Genomic DNA, 18,219 nt, shown 5'->3' with positions numbered 1-18,219 from the left:
TAACTAATCCTGGAAAGTATTAAGTGTAGGTTGGCAATAGACAAGGTTTGGGGATCCTAAAGTGTCTATCTGGGGTACTGCTGGAACTTAGCCAGTTAAAAAGCAAGCTTACTATTTGCAAGTACTGGCAAACTTCCCACTGCTTGTCCAGTTTGGACCACCAAACCAGTTAGGGCTTTAACTTACAGGGTTAGCAGGCGAGAAGTGGGAAAAATCATTACCACTCATGATAACTGACAATATTAAATGCTCTTTCATAATTCTTTGGCAAAATAATGAATAATAGTTTTTATTTTAAAAATTTTGTCTGGAGGTCCCCAATAATCTGGCATGTTTATTCAGAAGATCACAAAATTAGTTTGGATGAAGAAGACCCTTAAATCCATCTGATCTCATCCCTCCTGAATACCCGCCCTACGGTTCATCCATCACAGAATCAAGCCGTGGAGTCCTGTACCTCAGTAGTTAGAGCACTCGCCTTGCAAGCGAGAGACCTGAGTTCGATTCCTGGCAGGGTGAAAGCTTGGGCAAGTTTCCTTACTCCACATGCCTGATAATAATCCTTCAAGAAAAAAAATGATCACTTCAATCCTGGCCTCTTTTAGCTGATCTCTAAAATGTGCTGGGATGGCTAATCTCAGCAAAGGTCATTAGAGATTGCCTCAGTGCCCCATCTTAAGAAGAGCAGCAAGGGTTTGACACCCTAATCATGACCCAGCACTGCCCCCTCCTACCACCCCCCACTGGAGGTGTGTGTTTATTTGGAAGCTGGATGCGGCTGGTCTGGGCTTGATTACAATGCCTCTCCCCCCCACCACCCCCATGTCAAATAGCCTATTAACAATCACTGTTCAAAGCTAACATATGAACATTTGGGTGTATTACTAGAGGGTAACCAGTGTGAAACTTTATCCTACTAAAGGCTTGCTTTATGACCCCCACCACCACTCCATCACTGTCAGACGTTCATTCAGCTGCTTTTCTCTGGCTCTCGGGAGCCTTCTTCCTGAATCCTTCCATCTTGCTCCTTCCCTTTCTGCTTTGAGACCCCATCTAAAAACCTCTCTCTTTGACTGACCTTATGCCACCCCCCTCCTACTCCATCTCCCACTCCATCACTGTAAATGTTTGAAACGTCCTCCAACATGAAAGATGCTATATCAGTGAACGTTGTTATTCTTTTCAGGAGGGAAGAAATGAATGGGCAGAGAAAAAGAGGTCTTTCAGCTTTTGCAGAAGCAGGAGACTGGTATAAAAGGAATTAAAACTTGACGTTATTGATTATAGTTGACAAATTAAGACATTCTTGAAACTGGACATATTGATTATATTTCAGAAAAATTAAATCACTTACAGTTCTTCACTTTTGTTAATGCTGGGCAGCACAGTGGGAATCACTGAGCAAGGTTTAGTTTTCGATCCAAATAAATTGGTGATCACAGTGTTGATGGTGACTACAAAGATAAAGAAACAAATAAAGAAGCATTGTTAGCAAGTAGATTTAAAAGAAAGGCATCATGAGGAGTGTAGTTTAGAGGAAAGAATGCACTGGGATACAAGATGTGCAATGAAATAGTGGGAAATGGATTTACGTTGGTGATTCCACACACAGCAAGTTGATAACAGTTATGTGCCATCATGATTGACCAATATGCAGTCAGGTACTTGTCTGGAAAGTAGGAGGGAATAATGAAAGATAAATAATCCATGACCAGTCATGTATAGGAGCAACATGTGAAAAGCAGCTGTGGCAAAAGCCTAAGACAAGGATATTTCTTATATCCCAGTGTACTCTTCCGTCTGTACCAGTCTGACTAACAAGGTTGTGGGTTCAATTCCTTTGATGGAAATTTCAGCTCATAGGCTAGGTTAACCCTCTGATGTAGTGCTGAGAGAGGACTATTTTGTGAGAGGTGCCTTCATTCAGAAGAGACATTAAACATAGGTCCCATCTGCATGTTCAGGTAAATGTTAAAGATTGCACTATTCAAAAAAACACGTAGTTTCTTCCGAAGTCCTGGCCAACAATCTCCCAAATAAAATTGGTTATTCATTTCCTGGCTGTTTGTGAGACATTGATATGTACAAATTGGCTGCTGGGTTGACTTACAAATACACAGTCAATGTACTTTACAATAAATCCTGTGAACCGTTTTGATGATGGGATAAGGCAGTACCTCAAATGCAAGGGCTATTCTTGTGATAATTATCACAATCACATTTTTCTCCCTGTTCAGATGGGTTTCAGAAAGAATCAGTTAAAAAAAAGTAAAATTAAATTGAGGTGGGTTTTTTGCCAGTCACCTAATTACATATATAAAATACTGTGGTAAAAGTGATGGGAGTGGTTCATTGAGACAAATGAAGAGAGGCACATAGTCAGGGTGCCAAGCCAGAGCTTCCTCTACTACAGTCTTAACCAGTTCTCAGCTCAGTTACTTGATGGAATGTATTTTATAGGAATGGTACATTCCAGACTCCGGGCAGTGAAGGAAAGAGAAAGGGTGCAAGTAACTTGTCCTGACAGAATATTTTCTTCCAATATAGGCAATCTTGACCACCAGTGGCAGTCAACAAAGAAGTTGAGAGTTGGCTGAGGACCAACAGCACTGCATGGTGTTGGGGTTGGAGGGCAATGATAAAGTGGGAAACCATTGAGAATAAACCTATAAAAGTTTACTGTACTGCACAACAGATGTTGAGTGGCTGTTGTCAAGGTTTCAGGTTCCTACTTACAGAACACAGAACTCCGAGTGCCTTCAAGCCCATAAAACACTTGCCGCAAGCTGTAGCATAAGACTTTATATCACAATTCATTTTAATCACCTGATCGGCGAGCTAGAAAATTAATTTATTGACTTCTTTGCAAGTCAAAAAAAGTTATTTGTTGAGTGGACTGTTTTTATCTTAAATCCATCATTTCAGACCATAACTTGGGTGTGATTTGTCAGTGCAGCTTCCCTCAGTGGCATTAAGAGTATCAGACTCCCTAAAGGAAGTCAAGTTACTGCTTTCCCCACCATCTGGGCTCCCACCCCTAGCTCGGGTGCCAAGCCAGAACTGTTAAACATTTTGGAATAATAATAATACTTGCATTTGATATAGCGCTTTATCCCGTCTTCGGGACGTCCGAAAGCACTTCACAGTATATACTGTAAACTCATGATATGAAAGATGCTCTATAAATGTCAATTTGTATTGTAAGTTCAGAAGCTGTAGATCTGAATAACATGATTTTTAATGTAACGATGTTTGCGACTTACGTTTATACCCATCGTCCTTGTCTCCAGCTGGCAGATTGAAGTAGTACTCGTGATCCATTCCTTCATGCAGAAGGATTTCTGTTGAGTTGCCAACGCTGTAACTATACTCGAAAAATAGGTCCTTCAATGAGAGAAAAAACACATTCCAGCCTAACAGTTTCTGGCTTCAGACCCTCAATATCCTTTAATTAGGCAGAGATTGTCAAATAATTTTCACCACTGCAACCTCAGTCATAATCTTTTTGGTTAAAAAATGCAGAAGGCAATTGCTAAGGTACATTGCTCCTTGTTACTACAGTAATTAAAAGTTAGGCAAAGCAAATGCCATGGAAGAAATAAACAGGTCAATTTACTGTATCTTGTTCAGGTTCACAGAATTGTGACTGAAGAGGCTTTATCCAATTTTTGCTGGGCTTTATTCCACTAAATGTAGTGTTTGGAAGAGGATATTAATCCCCACCCTACGATCTCAATGCTCTAGATTGAAATTGAGAAACAATGTGCTAGTGTTTGGGATTCAAAATCAATTTATTCCAATCATCATGAGGTAGCTCTGAATAATACCACTGTTTTGAATGTTTTCTTAATACCAATGTGTGCATCCCACAGTCAGCTACTTTCTGTCATGATGTCTGGTTGCTCTCTGGACCACAACAACAGAGTCAAATTGAAAATATAGATAATGTCAATATTCCCTGGTGACCTAAGGTAGGAGGACTGCATTCAATTGAATTTGTTTCCAGTTCATACATATGTTCATTTTCTTTTCATTGTTGTAAGGCTGGTCAGTCCAGGAGAGATCTGAGTCAGATCTCTGGCAGTGGAGTATCTGATCCTTTCTAGTGCAGAGGGAAATGTCCATCACATTCCTCTGGAGTACAATGGAGAAAGAAAACAAGTGTCTACTTAATGTTTCTAGACAGTCTGGGGAGGTCTGCACACTAGGATCTGGGATCAGCTTTGATTCCATAAATACTTACATTTTATTAGTCTAAAGTTTTATTGGCTGCAGTGTTAGTCTACAATATAACATTTCACCAAGTGTCCATCACAAGGAGAGATGTGTAAGTGTATATTGTGAGCTAGGTGGAATGGGGTGAGTGAGGGGGTTTCCACCAGCAGTGTACTTTATGGCCCACTAATCCTTTTTCTCAAACCTTCCTGTCTAGATATATTAATAACAAGTTGGTTTAGTTTCTAGATTATTTTTCACTTTTCAAATTAATCATTAATTTAAGTCCAGTCTATCTGTGATTCAAATTGATTTGAAGGTATTCCTTCCCCTCATGATTTCCAAGAAAAGTATTTTCTTCTCAGTTATCTTGACTTATATTCCATTCAAACTGGCCCCCAAATGCTAAGTAATCATCTATTCACCACCTTTGTGTTCGTAGAATGCCGATGGCTCATATTTGTTTCTACAATTTTCACTTTATTTAAATTAATTAAAGTTAAAAATGGTTCAAAGCATTTACCCACATATGTTATTTAAATTTTAAAAAATGCTGCTTATCATTGAAATGGATTTCATAAGAACATAAGAACTAGGAGCAGGAGTAGACCATTCTGCCCCTCAAGCATGCCCTGCCATTTAATAAGATCATGACTGATTTTCTAACCATTACCTATGCCCATATCCCTTAATCCCTTTAGTTTTTAAAAATCTATCGATCTCAGTCTTGAATGTGTCCAATGCCTGAGCATCCACAGCCTTCTGGGGTAGAAAATTCCATAAATTCACTACCCTCTGAGTGAAGAAATGTTTTCTCAACTCATTTCTAAAGGGCTGACTTTTTATCTTGAGACAATGACCCCTAGTTTTACATTCTCCAACCAGGGGAAGCAGTCTCATGGCATCTACCCTGTCAAGACCATTAAGAGTCTTATAGGAATCTATAAGAACACATCTAATTCTTCTATATTCTAAAGAATATACGCCTAGTTTATTCAACCTCTCCTCACAGGTCAAACCCTCTCCGATTCCTTGGGAGTCATCTGAACTCCTCTCCCTCTGGGCTTCCTCCAGCAATGACCTATCCATCTTGGTCACTATCCTCCACAACTCCCTCTCTGCCACTCTCGATGTCCTTGCCCCTCTCACCTCCAAACCTGCCTCTTACTCACGCAACTCACCCTGGTACGCCAGCCACCTCCATTCCCTCAAGGCACAGATGCATGCCCCCGAACAGCTCCGGCTCAGATCTGCCGATGGTTAACGGTCCATCGGCAGATCTGACTGAACCTCATCAAAACTTATCGCTCCGCCCTTGCCTCTGCTAAATTGTCCTTCGCAATCTTGGAGGCCAAGGACAACCACAGCCTCCTCATCTCCATCTCCAACCAGCTCCTCATCTTCATCACCAACCAGCTCCTCCCACCACCCTCTCCTCCAACTCCAACTGCGAAGATGCTGGACTTCCGACCATCTGTTCCCTCAGCCCCATCCATACCCTTCTCCTTACCTCCCAGCTCCACCTCCTTGCCCGTCTAATCACAGACATCATAAACCTCTCCCTGTCCACTGGCACCGCCCCACCCTTTTAAAAACAGCCGTCATCACTCCTATCCTTAAAAAACCCTCTCTGGGCCCATTCCTGCTTTCAAATTAACACCCCATCTCCAACCTCCCTTTCCTTTCCAAGGTCCTGGAATGAGTCGTTGCTTCCCTTCTTCACTCCTTCCTCTCCCGCCACTCCCTTCATGAACCCCTCCAATCACCAGCAGCACAGAAACAGCTTTGATCAAAGTGAAAAATGACATTTTGTCCATCTGTGACCAGGGCTCCCTCTGCCTCCTCATCCTCTTTGCTGCCTATGATACCATTGACCACTCTATCCTCTTGCATCGCCTCTCCTCTCACCTCAACCTTCATGGTTCTGTCCTTGACTGGTTCAGATCCTACCTCCCACACCATCTCCACTTGTTCTCCACAAACGGCTTCTCCATTCCCCGCACCATCTCGTGTGGTATTCCTCAGGGCTCTGTCCTTAGTCCCCTCCTCTTCAATATCTGTACGCTCCCTTTTGGTAACATCATCCGCAGACATGGAGTCAATTTCCACATGTATGCGAATGAAACCCAACTCCAGCTTTCTCCCTCCACCTTCGACTCTAGTCCTCACAGACTGCCTGTCAGACATCAAGTCCTGGATAAGAGCTGACTTTCTACAGTTGAATATCAACAAGACTGAGGCGCCTCCACACCTCAGGCACTAACAGCATCACCATCCAAGGGTGCACACCCCACCTCATTGAGCCAGTCTGGAACCTTGGTGTCTTGTTTGACCCTCAACTGTCCTTTCTACCCCACATCCGTGCCATGACCTTCTCTGCCTTTCCCAACCTCCGCAACATCGCCCAGCTCCGCCACTGCCTCATCCCTCAGGCCACCAAATCACGCATCCATGCATTCACATCTAGGCTCGACTACGCCAACTCCCTCCTTGTCGGCCTTCCGAACTGTTGCCTCCACAAGCTGCAGATTATCCAGAACTCTGTAGCTTGTGTCCTCTCCCGCACCAGGCTCTGTGACCCCATTACCCCCACCCTCATCTGGCTCCACTGGCTTTTCACCCCCCCAGAGGATATACTTCAAAATCTTCATCCTCACCTTCAAGGCCCTCCACGGCCTGGCCCCTCCTTACCTCTGCAACCCACTGACTCAATATCAACCTATCCCCTCCCTCCACTCAGCAGGTTCTGGCTGTTCCACATCCCCTGCCTGGCTATGGCCATAATCAGCGGTCGAGCTTTCAGCCTCTGTGGCCCACTCTATGGAACTCCATCCCACATTCCCTTCACCTCGCTCTCTCCCTTGCCTCCTTCAAAGCGCGTCCAAAATCCTTCTCTTCTACCGAGCCTTTGGTCACCCTCCTCCCCTCCCTGCCCTCCACCCTCCCCAATCCCGACCTTCAGCTTGGCTCAAAATCCCTGACCGTCCAGCGCCTTGGAACATCCTCCCAATGTGAAAGGCACTATACAAATGTAATTTTGTATTGTATCCAGAATTTGGCAAATTTTTGAATGAATTTTTAACTTTGAAGCTGTTTTTCTGTACTTCTTAAAAGAAAACTGCCTCCAGATTTAAGGCTGCATTGAAGAATTTGTCAAATTCTGCATGTTTTAAAATGTACAGAAATAGAGGAAATCTTGCCCAAGATGCAAAAGCTCTGTGAGACATCATTGTCCATAAAGGACACGATATAAATGCAAGTTGTTATTGTTGTTATAATCATGCATTCAACAATTTTGTAGTCGCATTTTAATATCACAAACCCACCTTTCTCCCTGAAGTACAGAATATGCTGAACTGTGTTTCAATTTCCAGGCCTATACTGGGCCGCACTTCACATGTTATTCCTTGAGGAGTCTCAGTGGTGGAGAAGAAAAGCTGTGCTTTACCTGATTGTTTCTCTTCTCCTGCTAGAAAAACAGTGACATGAAGAAAATAACAGCAAATAACACACTCACTGTGTGCGCATCAGGGGACCATCAAATTCTGGATGCTTAGAAAATCATTGTTACTCACCTACAGTGACTTCCAGCATGTAAACATTCTTACTTTGTAGACTGAATGGTTTAAATGTTAAAGTCTGCGATTTTATACCTGTGGAAAAAAAGCAGACGATAATCCTTGATTTGAAAGAGCGCCTTATCAAGTCAAAACTTCTCAAAGTGCTTCTCTGAGGTTTTTCTGTAATATGTAGTGACAATAATTTGGGGCAAATGCGATAGCAAATGCGTCAGACAAACATGCTTATGGTAACTGCTCTATTTAAACTGGAGGATTGTTGGCCAGGACACCGGGTAAAACACCGTTCCCTCATTTATGGGTTCTTCAATGTCCACCTAAATGGGCAAGCAGAACCATCTCAGCTGAAGCACCGCACCTCCGATAATGCATTATTACCTCACGTATAAGTTCTAGTGATTATTAAGGTGTGTTTGGCATGGTACTTGCGTGTAAGCAGATGCTGTCATTCACTTCATTGTTCTGAAAAGAATTGCTTCTCGGTAGTATTTCAAGACCAGCTCCAGCCATAGAGGGTATCAAAGTATTAATAAGTCAAAAATTATTGCTTTTCAATTTAGAACACCCTTATTCTGAAGATTAAGCCTGTTCCTTTTCTCTTCTCGCTCTGCACATTTATTTACCTGTTGTAGTATAGCTCTGAAGTTTCACATCATCAATGGCCACTTTTGACCACTCGATCATGGGACTGGGTCTTAATGCAGGTTGAGGCTGAATGTCTGGAAGAACACTGTCACCATCTTGTGTTCCTAATCCTAGACTGGATCCTTCCAACACACCAGTGCCACCAGAAGATCCACCATCACCACCTCCTGTAACACAAAAAAACACCAAGCACGGAATGGGATTTCATTTGCAGTATATCTTCATGTGACCACAGGAACGTGCTCCAAAAGGAGATCATGTTTCAGTGGAGTTCCCATGAATAACTGGAGTACCAGTTAAAAGTTTTTTTTTTTTTGCTGCCTTCATACCTCTGACCATAGAAATTTTACAGCACAGAGAGAGGCCATTTGACCCGTTGGTGCCTAAACTGGTACAGTTTCATTGGGTCAGGATCCCTGCAATATCTTGCTCAAGTGAGCATTCTTTACATGCAAACACAGTCACTAAGCATCACAGCCAAGTCCTATGCTCCCCTCACTCAAATCAGAAGAATCACATCACTACAAAACTGCTAAAATGGAAGATGGGATGAGCAGAGAAGTTGGGGAGAAGATCAAAGAGAGTGGGAGGTGAAATGATTTATAGGCAATTGTGAGGACTTTCAATTCAATCCATTAGGAGACAGGGAGGCTGGTGAGGACTGGGGTAATGGTTGTACAGACTTCGGGTGAAGATGGAGATGAGAGAATTTGGGATGATCTGAAATGTTTCAAAGAGCTTCACATATTTTTTTCTGTAAAGTGTAGTGTATATATATTTGTAGGCAAATCCAGCAGCCAATTTTCACACAGCAATGTCCCACAAACAGCCATGAATGAATGAACAACTTTTTAAATTTGGAGAAATGGTAGCCAGGAGAAACTCCCTTTTCTTTTCGAATAATGCCATAGGATCGTAAAATTTCACCTAAGTAGGCAGATTGGACCTCAGTTTAACATCTGATCCGAAATACATTGTCGCTGATAACACAGTGCTGCTCTCTGTGTCAGCCTCGACTGTGGACTAAAGTCTTGAAGTGGGGTAAAGTGCAGTGAGAGACAGACACGGTTACATTTAATGATTTAACCATACCATACCTTGAAATCCTGGTCTCCCACCAGAACCAGAGGTTCCTTCTACAGCGTTATAATGAATATCATATTCTGTACAAAGATATAAAATAAAATGAAGAGACTTACTTGGAGTAAATATTACAATCTTACAAAGCAAAACAATTAAAATTGTTTCTGGGTTCAAGAATTGTTATTTTTCTCCATAATTTTATATAATACACTACACTACTATACAATATGCATTCTACAATATACTGTCTCACTGAGACGGAGAGATTCGGGAGGATAAGGAAGTAACAACAACAACAAATTACACTTGTATAGCGCCCTTCATGTCGGAAAGATGTCCCAGGACACTGGATAATCAGGGGTTTTGGACCCGAGCTGGGAGTTGGGGTCAGAAGGGGAGGAGGGCAGGGGAGTGGGAGGCTGGCTGAAGGCACGGTCAAAGAGGAAGGTCTTCAGACGGGACGTGAAGGAGGCAAGAGCGGGGGTGAGGCAGAGGGATTCCAGCCTAGAGTTCCAGAGTGTGGGAGGAGAGATGCTGAGTGCCTGACCACCAATGGTGGGGCAGGAAGTGCGGGGGACCTGAAGCAATCCGGTATCCACCGAACGGACGGACCAAACAGCCTGATAGGGAACCCTGCCCATACAGCGCATACGAGACAAAGAACGTCATTCAAATCAGTCAAGTACTGAGTTCCAATGCCACTTATCTCTGAGCAGCTCCAAAACTATGGAAGAGTTACCTGCAAAATCAGTAAAATTATCTCTTGTTGTTGAAGAGTCTTCTCCAAAGAAAGTGCCACTGATGTTGATGTTGCTGCTATCAGCTCCTGAACCCCCCAAAAAAGCACAAAAATAAAAACAGAGGATGCCAGATTAGTTTTTAGTTACATATATTTTATTTAATCTTCAATGTTTTGAGTTGAGTCAGTACCCCGCAACAACAACAACAACAAAATTACATTTGTATAGCGCCTTTCACATCGGGAGGACATCCCAAGGTGCTGGACAGTCAGAGTTTCGGACCTGAGCTGAGGGCCGGGAATTGGGGAGGGTGGAGGGCAGGGGGGGAAGCAGATTGAAAGCATGGTCAAAGAGGAGGGTCTTGAGATGGGTCTTGAAGGAGGCAAGGGAAGGGGTGCGGGGAGAGACTGTGGGATTTGCCCTAAAATATACAGTCAATTCACTTCACAATATATTCTGTGAAGCGCTTTAAGACGTTTCAATGATGTGATTTTGGGACGTCCTCCCGACGTGAAAGGAGCTATACAAATGTAATTTTGTTGTTGTTGTGAAAAGGTGCTATATCAAATGCAAGAATTATTATTATTAATATTATTATTAGCTGCACTCAAACACTGATGTTTGGGATCGGGCCAGCAACAGAAAGGAGATTTCTTCAGAGTGAGTGGGGGGGAAGGGAAGAATCATCTTTAATATTTTCTTCTTCACCTGGCCTTTCACCCCCTCCACCTTCGAACACATCCAGCCCTGGGCCATTATTTCCTAAGCCGCTGCCGAAGCCATTTAAGATGGGAAAGGAAGTCCTGGGCAGTGATGAGCTCTGTGGTCTCTCAGAAGTATAAGAGGTTTTCTGGTCCCTGGTGGCGTTCAGAGTGGCATTCTGGCCACTGGTGCCACCTGAAAGAAAATGCATTAACAAGAGAAAACTGTACACAGCATCATAAGAACATAAGAATTTGCTAGGCTAGGCAAAAGAAGACCAGGGTCCATCCAGTTTGCCTTCCACCATCAGTCGCTTGACAGGGCATGTCCCAAACTATATACTGTATCCCGAGATATTATTTTCTAACAGAAATCTATCTAATTTGTTCTTGAAAGAATCAACACTTTCTGCTTCCACCATCTCCCTAGGGAGCCTATTCCATACGTTTACTGCTCGCTCACTGAAGTAGTGTTTCCGCAGATTTGTTCTGAATTTACTCCCCTTCAATCACAGGCTGTGTCCCGTTAATTAGCAATGAATCAGTGCAATGTGCATACGAAGAATAAACTATCGAGTGACTTCATCAACGTGCAATGAATTTTCCCCACAATCTAAAATTGCAACCTAAAATTACAGTCAGAAATTCTTACCTGAAAGTGCCCTTTCCCTCTGTGGCTGAGCATTACGTGGGGATCTAATGTGAGGCCTTCCATCAGAAAACTCTTCTTCAGGAATTGGAAATGGGAATAGATCCAGCATTGTGGTGGTAGAGGCGTTGGTCCTAGTTTTCTTTGTTATGCTCTCTGTGGAGATGTTCCTTGTGGGAACGGTATGGTATGGTGTATCTGTACTGCTCAGATTGCTGGAGTTGATTTCAGATGATGGACAGCAGGGGATTGTCCTGTCGGCACTGGTCAGGGACTGGGCTCGTTGTGTGATGGCAGCAGTCTTCGGCATTCCTGTTGCTCTATAAGAAGACACGGTGGCTAGAGATGGAGCCCGAGTCACAACAGGACTGTATAAACTTGACTGCATACTATCCACCACTAGTTTACAGAAGGGAACTGAAAAACAAACAAACTTGTAACAGCTGATGAGTATTTCTCACACAAAAGTCAAGGAATTAACTTGTTAAACCTTGCACGTTGAGCTTAATAATACTACTGCTAATAATTATTGTGTTTGATATTGCATCTTATCACATTGTCGAGAGGTCTCAAAAGTGCTTCACAGGATATACTGTAAAGTGTGTGTTACTGTGTGTATTTTGGGGGCTAATTATGCACACAGCAATGTCCCACGAACAGCCATGAAGTGAGTGACTAATTTTATTTGGGGGATTGTTGGCCAGGACAGGATTTATCTGAATTCTGTGTAAGTGCTGGCAAGCTTTTACTCACAATAGCAACAACAACGGAGCGTAGGACATGCAGCAGCCCTGTGCCAGCTGAGCAAAGGTTGTGGGATCAGAGAGGTACGGAGAGTGCCAAGGAGTGAAGAGGTTTGAAAGTGAGAGTGAAGATGTTCAAATCAATACATTAAAAACAGCAGTTTGGGATCGTTTCTGGCCTCCAGGGTACCGCTGGAGTAAAATGCAGTTTGGGCTCTTTTAAATGTTGGTAAATTTGGAAGTGTGCATAAGAACCATAAATAGGGAAACCAAGGTTCACAGAACTGACAACCTTTTTAAGTCAAGCAATCGGTGGACTAATAGACTGGCTCTGTTCCATAGGAGATTTGAAATATCTATTCCTAGGTACTTAATTTCAGGAAAGCTGTTAGTCATTAGTGGGTTGAAGAGGAGGTTTACAAGAATGATTCCAGAGATAAAGGGTTAAAGTTATGAGGAGATATTGGAGAAGCTGGGTCTGTCTGGAGCAGAGGAGGTTGAGGGGGGACCTGATGGACACAATTCTGTGGTTCTGAGGGAGTTTGTTAAGGTAAATAGGGAAAAGTTATTTCCTTTGATAGGGGAGTCAGTCACGGGGGGACATAGTTATAAGATCGCCACAAGAACAGCGAAAGAAGAACTTGGGAGGAATTGTTTCACCCACATACTTATTGGGATGGGGAATGTCCTTTCCCAATAAAAGGGGGATGGAGACAGAGTCCATTGTAGCATTCAAGAGGAAAGTAGGGGCTTGCTCTGTGACCTGGTGCAGACTTGATTGGCTGAATGGCCTCCTTCTGTGCTGTAGATTTCTATGTTTCTAATGGAATAAAGCACCCTTCCTATATTTTAGGTTTTTGTACACTCATGTTGCTAACATAAAGTAAGAGTACAACATAATAACGCACCTGATCATCTGCAGCACAATTATGATTTAGATAATGATTTGAATAAAATGTGAGTCATTTTGGATTTGCTTAATTTCAGTTCTAAGCCCCATTATCATATCCAGGGATTACTATCTTGCCTTCCATTTAACAAACTGATTGAATCACTTCTGGCTTATATTATCCTATTAGTTACAGCAACTTGCATTTATATAGCATCTTCATGCAGGATGGAGTATCGGAGCGCTGGCAATTAATTAGGAATGTGGGATTTACCTCATTGGAGTTTAATACTTCTAGCACACATAAACACAAAACAGTGCAGAACTCTTAAACAGTGAATGACTGATTTTTAGCAGGAAAGTTGTTGGCTAAGACACTTTTCTCCCTCCCTTCCTCCCTGTGCGCAATTGGTTGCCACGTTTCGTCCACATAATATACAGTGAATTCACTTTACAGTATATTCTGTGAAGCGCTTTGAGACATCTCAAAGACATGATAAGCCGCTCCATCAAGTGCAAGGATTATTATAATTATTATTATTTCCTTTTTAAAAAGGGTGTCGCACATTACAATTAAACAATGTTTCTATCAAGTATCTGTCATTTTGCATAATTTTCCATCAAATCCGTCATTTTCATTTTTCCTCACTCCCCAATCCATCACTCCTACGCTCGACTAGCACCGGCCTCCTGCTCGGCCCTCGCACCCTCCGCCCCACCATCGGAGGTGGTGCTTTCAGCCCCAAAACTCTGAAACACTCACTCAATCCCTCTGTCTTGCCTCCTCTTTCCCCTCTTTCAAGCCCCGCCTGAAAACCTTCCTCTTCGACTGTGCTTAAGGCCACCTTCCCACTCCCTCCGGGTCGGAGTCAGGCTCCGCCACTGTTAAGTGCTCTGAGACGCTACCCTGCGCGGAGGGCGCTATATACATGCAAGTTGTTATTGTTGTTGTATCTGTAACCCGTACTATGCTGGGGAATGAAGATTATAATATTATTAAACCATTTTAAGTCATGGATGTTTTCTGCATTTTTCATGCAGAGGATGAATATTCCAAAGTGTTTCACACTGATGATGGGGATCACCGAACGTGGAGGAAGAGCGGGAAAATTTGAATGTACTGACTAAAGGCACAGTCAGAAAGAAACATTTTTGAGAATTTGGCGAGTAATTCCAGAAAGGAAAGTTCCGGAAATTCCAGAAAGTAGCTGACAGCTCAGTCTCTGATGAGGGGACAGAGGAAGTGAGGAATAAGCAGTGGAGCAAAATTGGAAGAGCAGAGTTGGAAGAGTGGAGGATTTTGGGTGGAGATTGTCAAGGTTGGGAGCAGCTGGATTGTAAAGAGAACTGAAGATTACAAGGAGCATCTTGAACACTATCATTGAGCTAATGGATATGAGGAATCTGCTGCAGAAAAGAATACAGTCAGCGGAGATATCATTTCCACAAATTTGCACAATACTCACTTTCAAAATGTTCTGTTTCAGTCGCATTCACGAGGTATAATTTCCAAGAGTATGAGAGGCTCAGGGTTTCTGGACAATCCTCACACACAGCTCTTATTGAAAAGTCATCATTCCAGTTGACTGAACTATTCAGGCATTTAGGGCAGAAGAGTTTAACCCGCCTGGAGAGGAGCAAAAATATAATTGTTGAACACAAGATTACATTGCATGCATTAATATCCAAGGCTTGCAATAAAGTATGGTACTCAAACTGGTGCAGGCAATCTTCCCTCTCCCTAGAAATGCATTTCATCATAGTAATAAAAACTGTGTACTTTGGAGAATATATATGTGTATATTTACAAAGCAATTCATTTTATTTATGGATAACTTAAATATTGTTAAATCTTGCTTATTTTCTTTGCTAATTTTCTTTCCTTCAGTTCTATATATCCTGGCAGGACTCTAATACCTTGTCAAGTGGTTATTTTTCGTTTATGAGCTGAAACAACAGTGCTGGCAGGATATTCAATGATGGTGAATATCACATCTGAGCTCTTAACATCTTATTCCTCCATACCAGTAGCAAGAATCTGAGTGGAGATGCCTTTCTGTAGTGTGAATCACATCACTCATGTCACAATGCTTAGTGTCCAGCACTGTCTCTGTAAAGCTCTCTGATATGTTACTCTGCCTGAAGAGTACTATATAAATGCAAGTTGCTGTTGATGTCATGTCAACTTTTAGAAATTCCTCTCCCTAAGCAGGTTGCACTGGAGGGTGTTCCCATAAGTCGGTGCAATTTACTTCTGGATTTCGTAATTAAGAAATCTCATTTGAAATCAGGGTGTTTTACAATGCAAAATTCTTCAGCAGGATTTATATTCTAACAATTGTGAATAGTGTAATAAGACTTAACATTTAATAGGAAGGCCTCCTAATAGTGGGATTATTCACTTCCATGCATTATCATCTGTGCCAAACAGTTTGATACGTGGCACATACCGCAAAGTGTTGTCTTTTTTTATAGTTACAAACATTTGTGCTTCTGGAGAATATCTGTCATTGTTGTTGACCATCAACTTGAATACAAACTGGTCAATATCAGATTTCAGTGCGGACATCGGAACATTGACTATGCTGGACGATATGTTCAATGGGTTTGAGACGTCCGGTTTGAAACACGGTATATATAATGCACTGACAGCTTCGCAAAGCCAGTAAAACCTGTGCAGAGGTGAAGAAAAGGAATATAAATTTGCCTTATTAAATCTGCAATAAACTAGATCAAAACTTGCCAAAGGTTCGATCATCTTTATACACAGTGACAGTTAGAGGCAGCAATAGGCCATTCATCAATCTAGCAATTCATGTTATTTATGGATAACTTAAATATTGTTACGTCATGTTTATTTTCTTTGCTTATTTTCTTTCCTTCAGTTCTATACATCCTGGCAGGACCCTAATTCATCATTCCAGTTGACTGAATTTTTCAGGCAGCAATAGGCCATTCATCTACCTACCTTACCCAGTCAACTACCCAAAAGATTTAATCAACACATCTAATAAACACATCATTGTCTAATCCTTTTTGAAAAATCTTTTCTCCCCCACCTCCCCTACATGCTCTGGCTCCCTCAGACTGAGTTATTAAGGTTAAAAATGTATTGTTTGAAACTTGAATCAAGCAGGATTAGCAGATCACGAATAACTAAATACTCCAGGTATCACTCTGAAAATAGATCCTGTCCAAATGAAGTTCCCACTTGTTGGCTAACGGAAGCAAATATTACAGGGCTGAAGTCTTTAATAATATTGAAAACAGTGCTATTTCTTAACAAAATCAATCAGGTAATTATCACAATTAATCTGTTATATTAAAAAAAATCACAATTTTCATTTCACTGCTTCTAGTGTGTGGTGTTAAATACTTTCCAGGGCTGAAACTGATTCCTGCATGTTTTCAACATAATGAAGGCCTTCTAATAAGATCAATGTAAAGGGGGCTTGCACTGTTCGTTGGTGAGGTGGGGGTTGAGCCTATGTGGGGTAAGCCTGTAAATCCACCTGCCCACAGTCTCTTCTCTCTAGATTGGAGCAAGAAAATATGTCCTGCTCCCTCTATTGCAGCATTGCATTAAACCATTGCCCAGATTCCTATTCATACTCACTTCATCCTTGTAGTGTCTGGATAGTCTGGATCAAATGACTCTGATCCTTTCAGATCAATGACCGAGTCATTTTTATCAGCTACGAAAAGGTGGGTGCCACCTGAAATCACACTCACGGGGGGAGTAGCAAGGACCTCCACACTTACTGTGTAGTTGTTATAAACAACACTGCCAACAATTTGAACCTGTAGAAAGAAAGTAATGGAAAACAATCCCATGAAGTAATACAGGACCAGTCAATGAGTTAAAATAACTCACGTTTTCCTTCTCGCTAGTATTATTACAAGCAATGCAAAAACAGATAATTGTCTAGGTCAGTTCTATAGAATAAATGATGGGGTCAAAATTATGGGACTCACAAGAGGATTTGCACAGGATTCCAATATTCAATCCTGTCAGCAACAGAATGTGATTTCATGCTCTCATTGTGTCCAGGCTAAACTATGCAACTCCCTGTTCACCAGACTACCCAGCTCTTCCCTCCACAAGCTGCATATTATTCTGAACTCTGTACTCGGGTTCCCTCCCACACTAAGCTCTGTGAGCCGACCACCCCTATCCTCATATGGTTTCACTGGCTGCCCATCCCTCAGAGTTTAAGATCCTTGTCCTTACTTCTAAAGCCCTCCACGGTCTTGCTCCGCCCAACCTCTGTGACCTACTAATGCCTTACCAACCTTCCTGCTCCCTTCGCTTGAGAGGCTCTGGACTTCTCCATGTCCAACACACTGCCTAGCCCACTATGGAAGTTCAGGCATTCAGTCTTTCTGCCCCCACCCTCTTGAAGTCCAGCCTGCAATCCCTTAACCTTGCCCACTCCCTCACCTCCTTCAAGGTCCATCTCGAGACCTTCCTCTTTGATCGCCATACTCCACCCCCATCCCCCTCACCTCTCTTGATTCTAACCCCAAGCTCGGGTGCACACCCTTGACTGTCCAGGACTTTGGAATGTCCTCTTGAAGTGAAAGGCACTATATAAATATAATTTGTTGTTCCTGTTATTGTGCTAGGGTAATTCTATTCTGATACAATCTACTTCTGGGTACATGAGAGCCATGTTCCTGTGAGTTAGTGTAATGCACATCATATTCCCATTCAATATTTCTGAATCCTTTATGAATCCAGTTGTAAATATTACATTTCCATCCATAATGTGAGGATAAGGCAGGGCAGTGAGATGAATGAACAGCTTGCTCTGAGAGCCAGTGCAGACTTGATGTGACAAATGGCCTCCTTCTGCACTGTAGATTTCTATGACTTCTGCTTTCAGCAGTTCATGGGGTATATGACATATGATATTTGAACACAAACTGACAAATAATTCTGCTTAATTCAATGTCCACATCTTTAGCCCTCTGTA

The 18,219-nt window shown here is 42.3% G+C and overlaps 1 protein-coding gene across 1 annotated transcript in view; it reads right to left on the bottom strand.

Moving 5' to 3' along the window:
• The window catches only part of LOC103181214 (polycystic kidney disease protein 1-like 1), a 90,780-nt gene that overhangs the window by 46,644 nt on the left and 25,917 nt on the right, over window positions 1–18,219 (bottom strand). Inside the window, exons 18-29 of the mRNA XM_042346981.1 lie at window positions 16,860–17,044; window positions 15,694–15,915; window positions 14,710–14,870; window positions 11,615–12,028; window positions 10,970–11,158; window positions 10,261–10,347; window positions 9,536–9,601; window positions 8,417–8,605; window positions 7,791–7,868; window positions 7,542–7,684; window positions 3,264–3,384; window positions 1,355–1,454 (exon numbers count right to left, since the gene is read on the bottom strand). Of these exons, the coding sequence (XP_042202915.1) occupies window positions 1,355–1,454; window positions 3,264–3,384; window positions 7,542–7,684; window positions 7,791–7,868; window positions 8,417–8,605; window positions 9,536–9,601; window positions 10,261–10,347; window positions 10,970–11,158; window positions 11,615–12,028; window positions 14,710–14,870; window positions 15,694–15,915; window positions 16,860–17,044 (1,955 nt within the window). The remainder of the gene's footprint in view (window positions 1–1,354; window positions 1,455–3,263; window positions 3,385–7,541; window positions 7,685–7,790; window positions 7,869–8,416; window positions 8,606–9,535; window positions 9,602–10,260; window positions 10,348–10,969; window positions 11,159–11,614; window positions 12,029–14,709; window positions 14,871–15,693; window positions 15,916–16,859; window positions 17,045–18,219) is intronic.

The sequence above is a fragment of the Callorhinchus milii genome, unplaced genomic scaffold, assembly GCF_018977255.1.
Source record: "Callorhinchus milii isolate IMCB2004 unplaced genomic scaffold, IMCB_Cmil_1.0 Scaffold2, whole genome shotgun sequence".
In the NCBI taxonomy this organism is placed as follows: domain Eukaryota; kingdom Metazoa; phylum Chordata; class Chondrichthyes; order Chimaeriformes; family Callorhinchidae; genus Callorhinchus; species Callorhinchus milii.
Note: the sequence above shows the minus strand (reverse complement) of the source record. Positions and strands in the feature narration are given on the sequence as shown.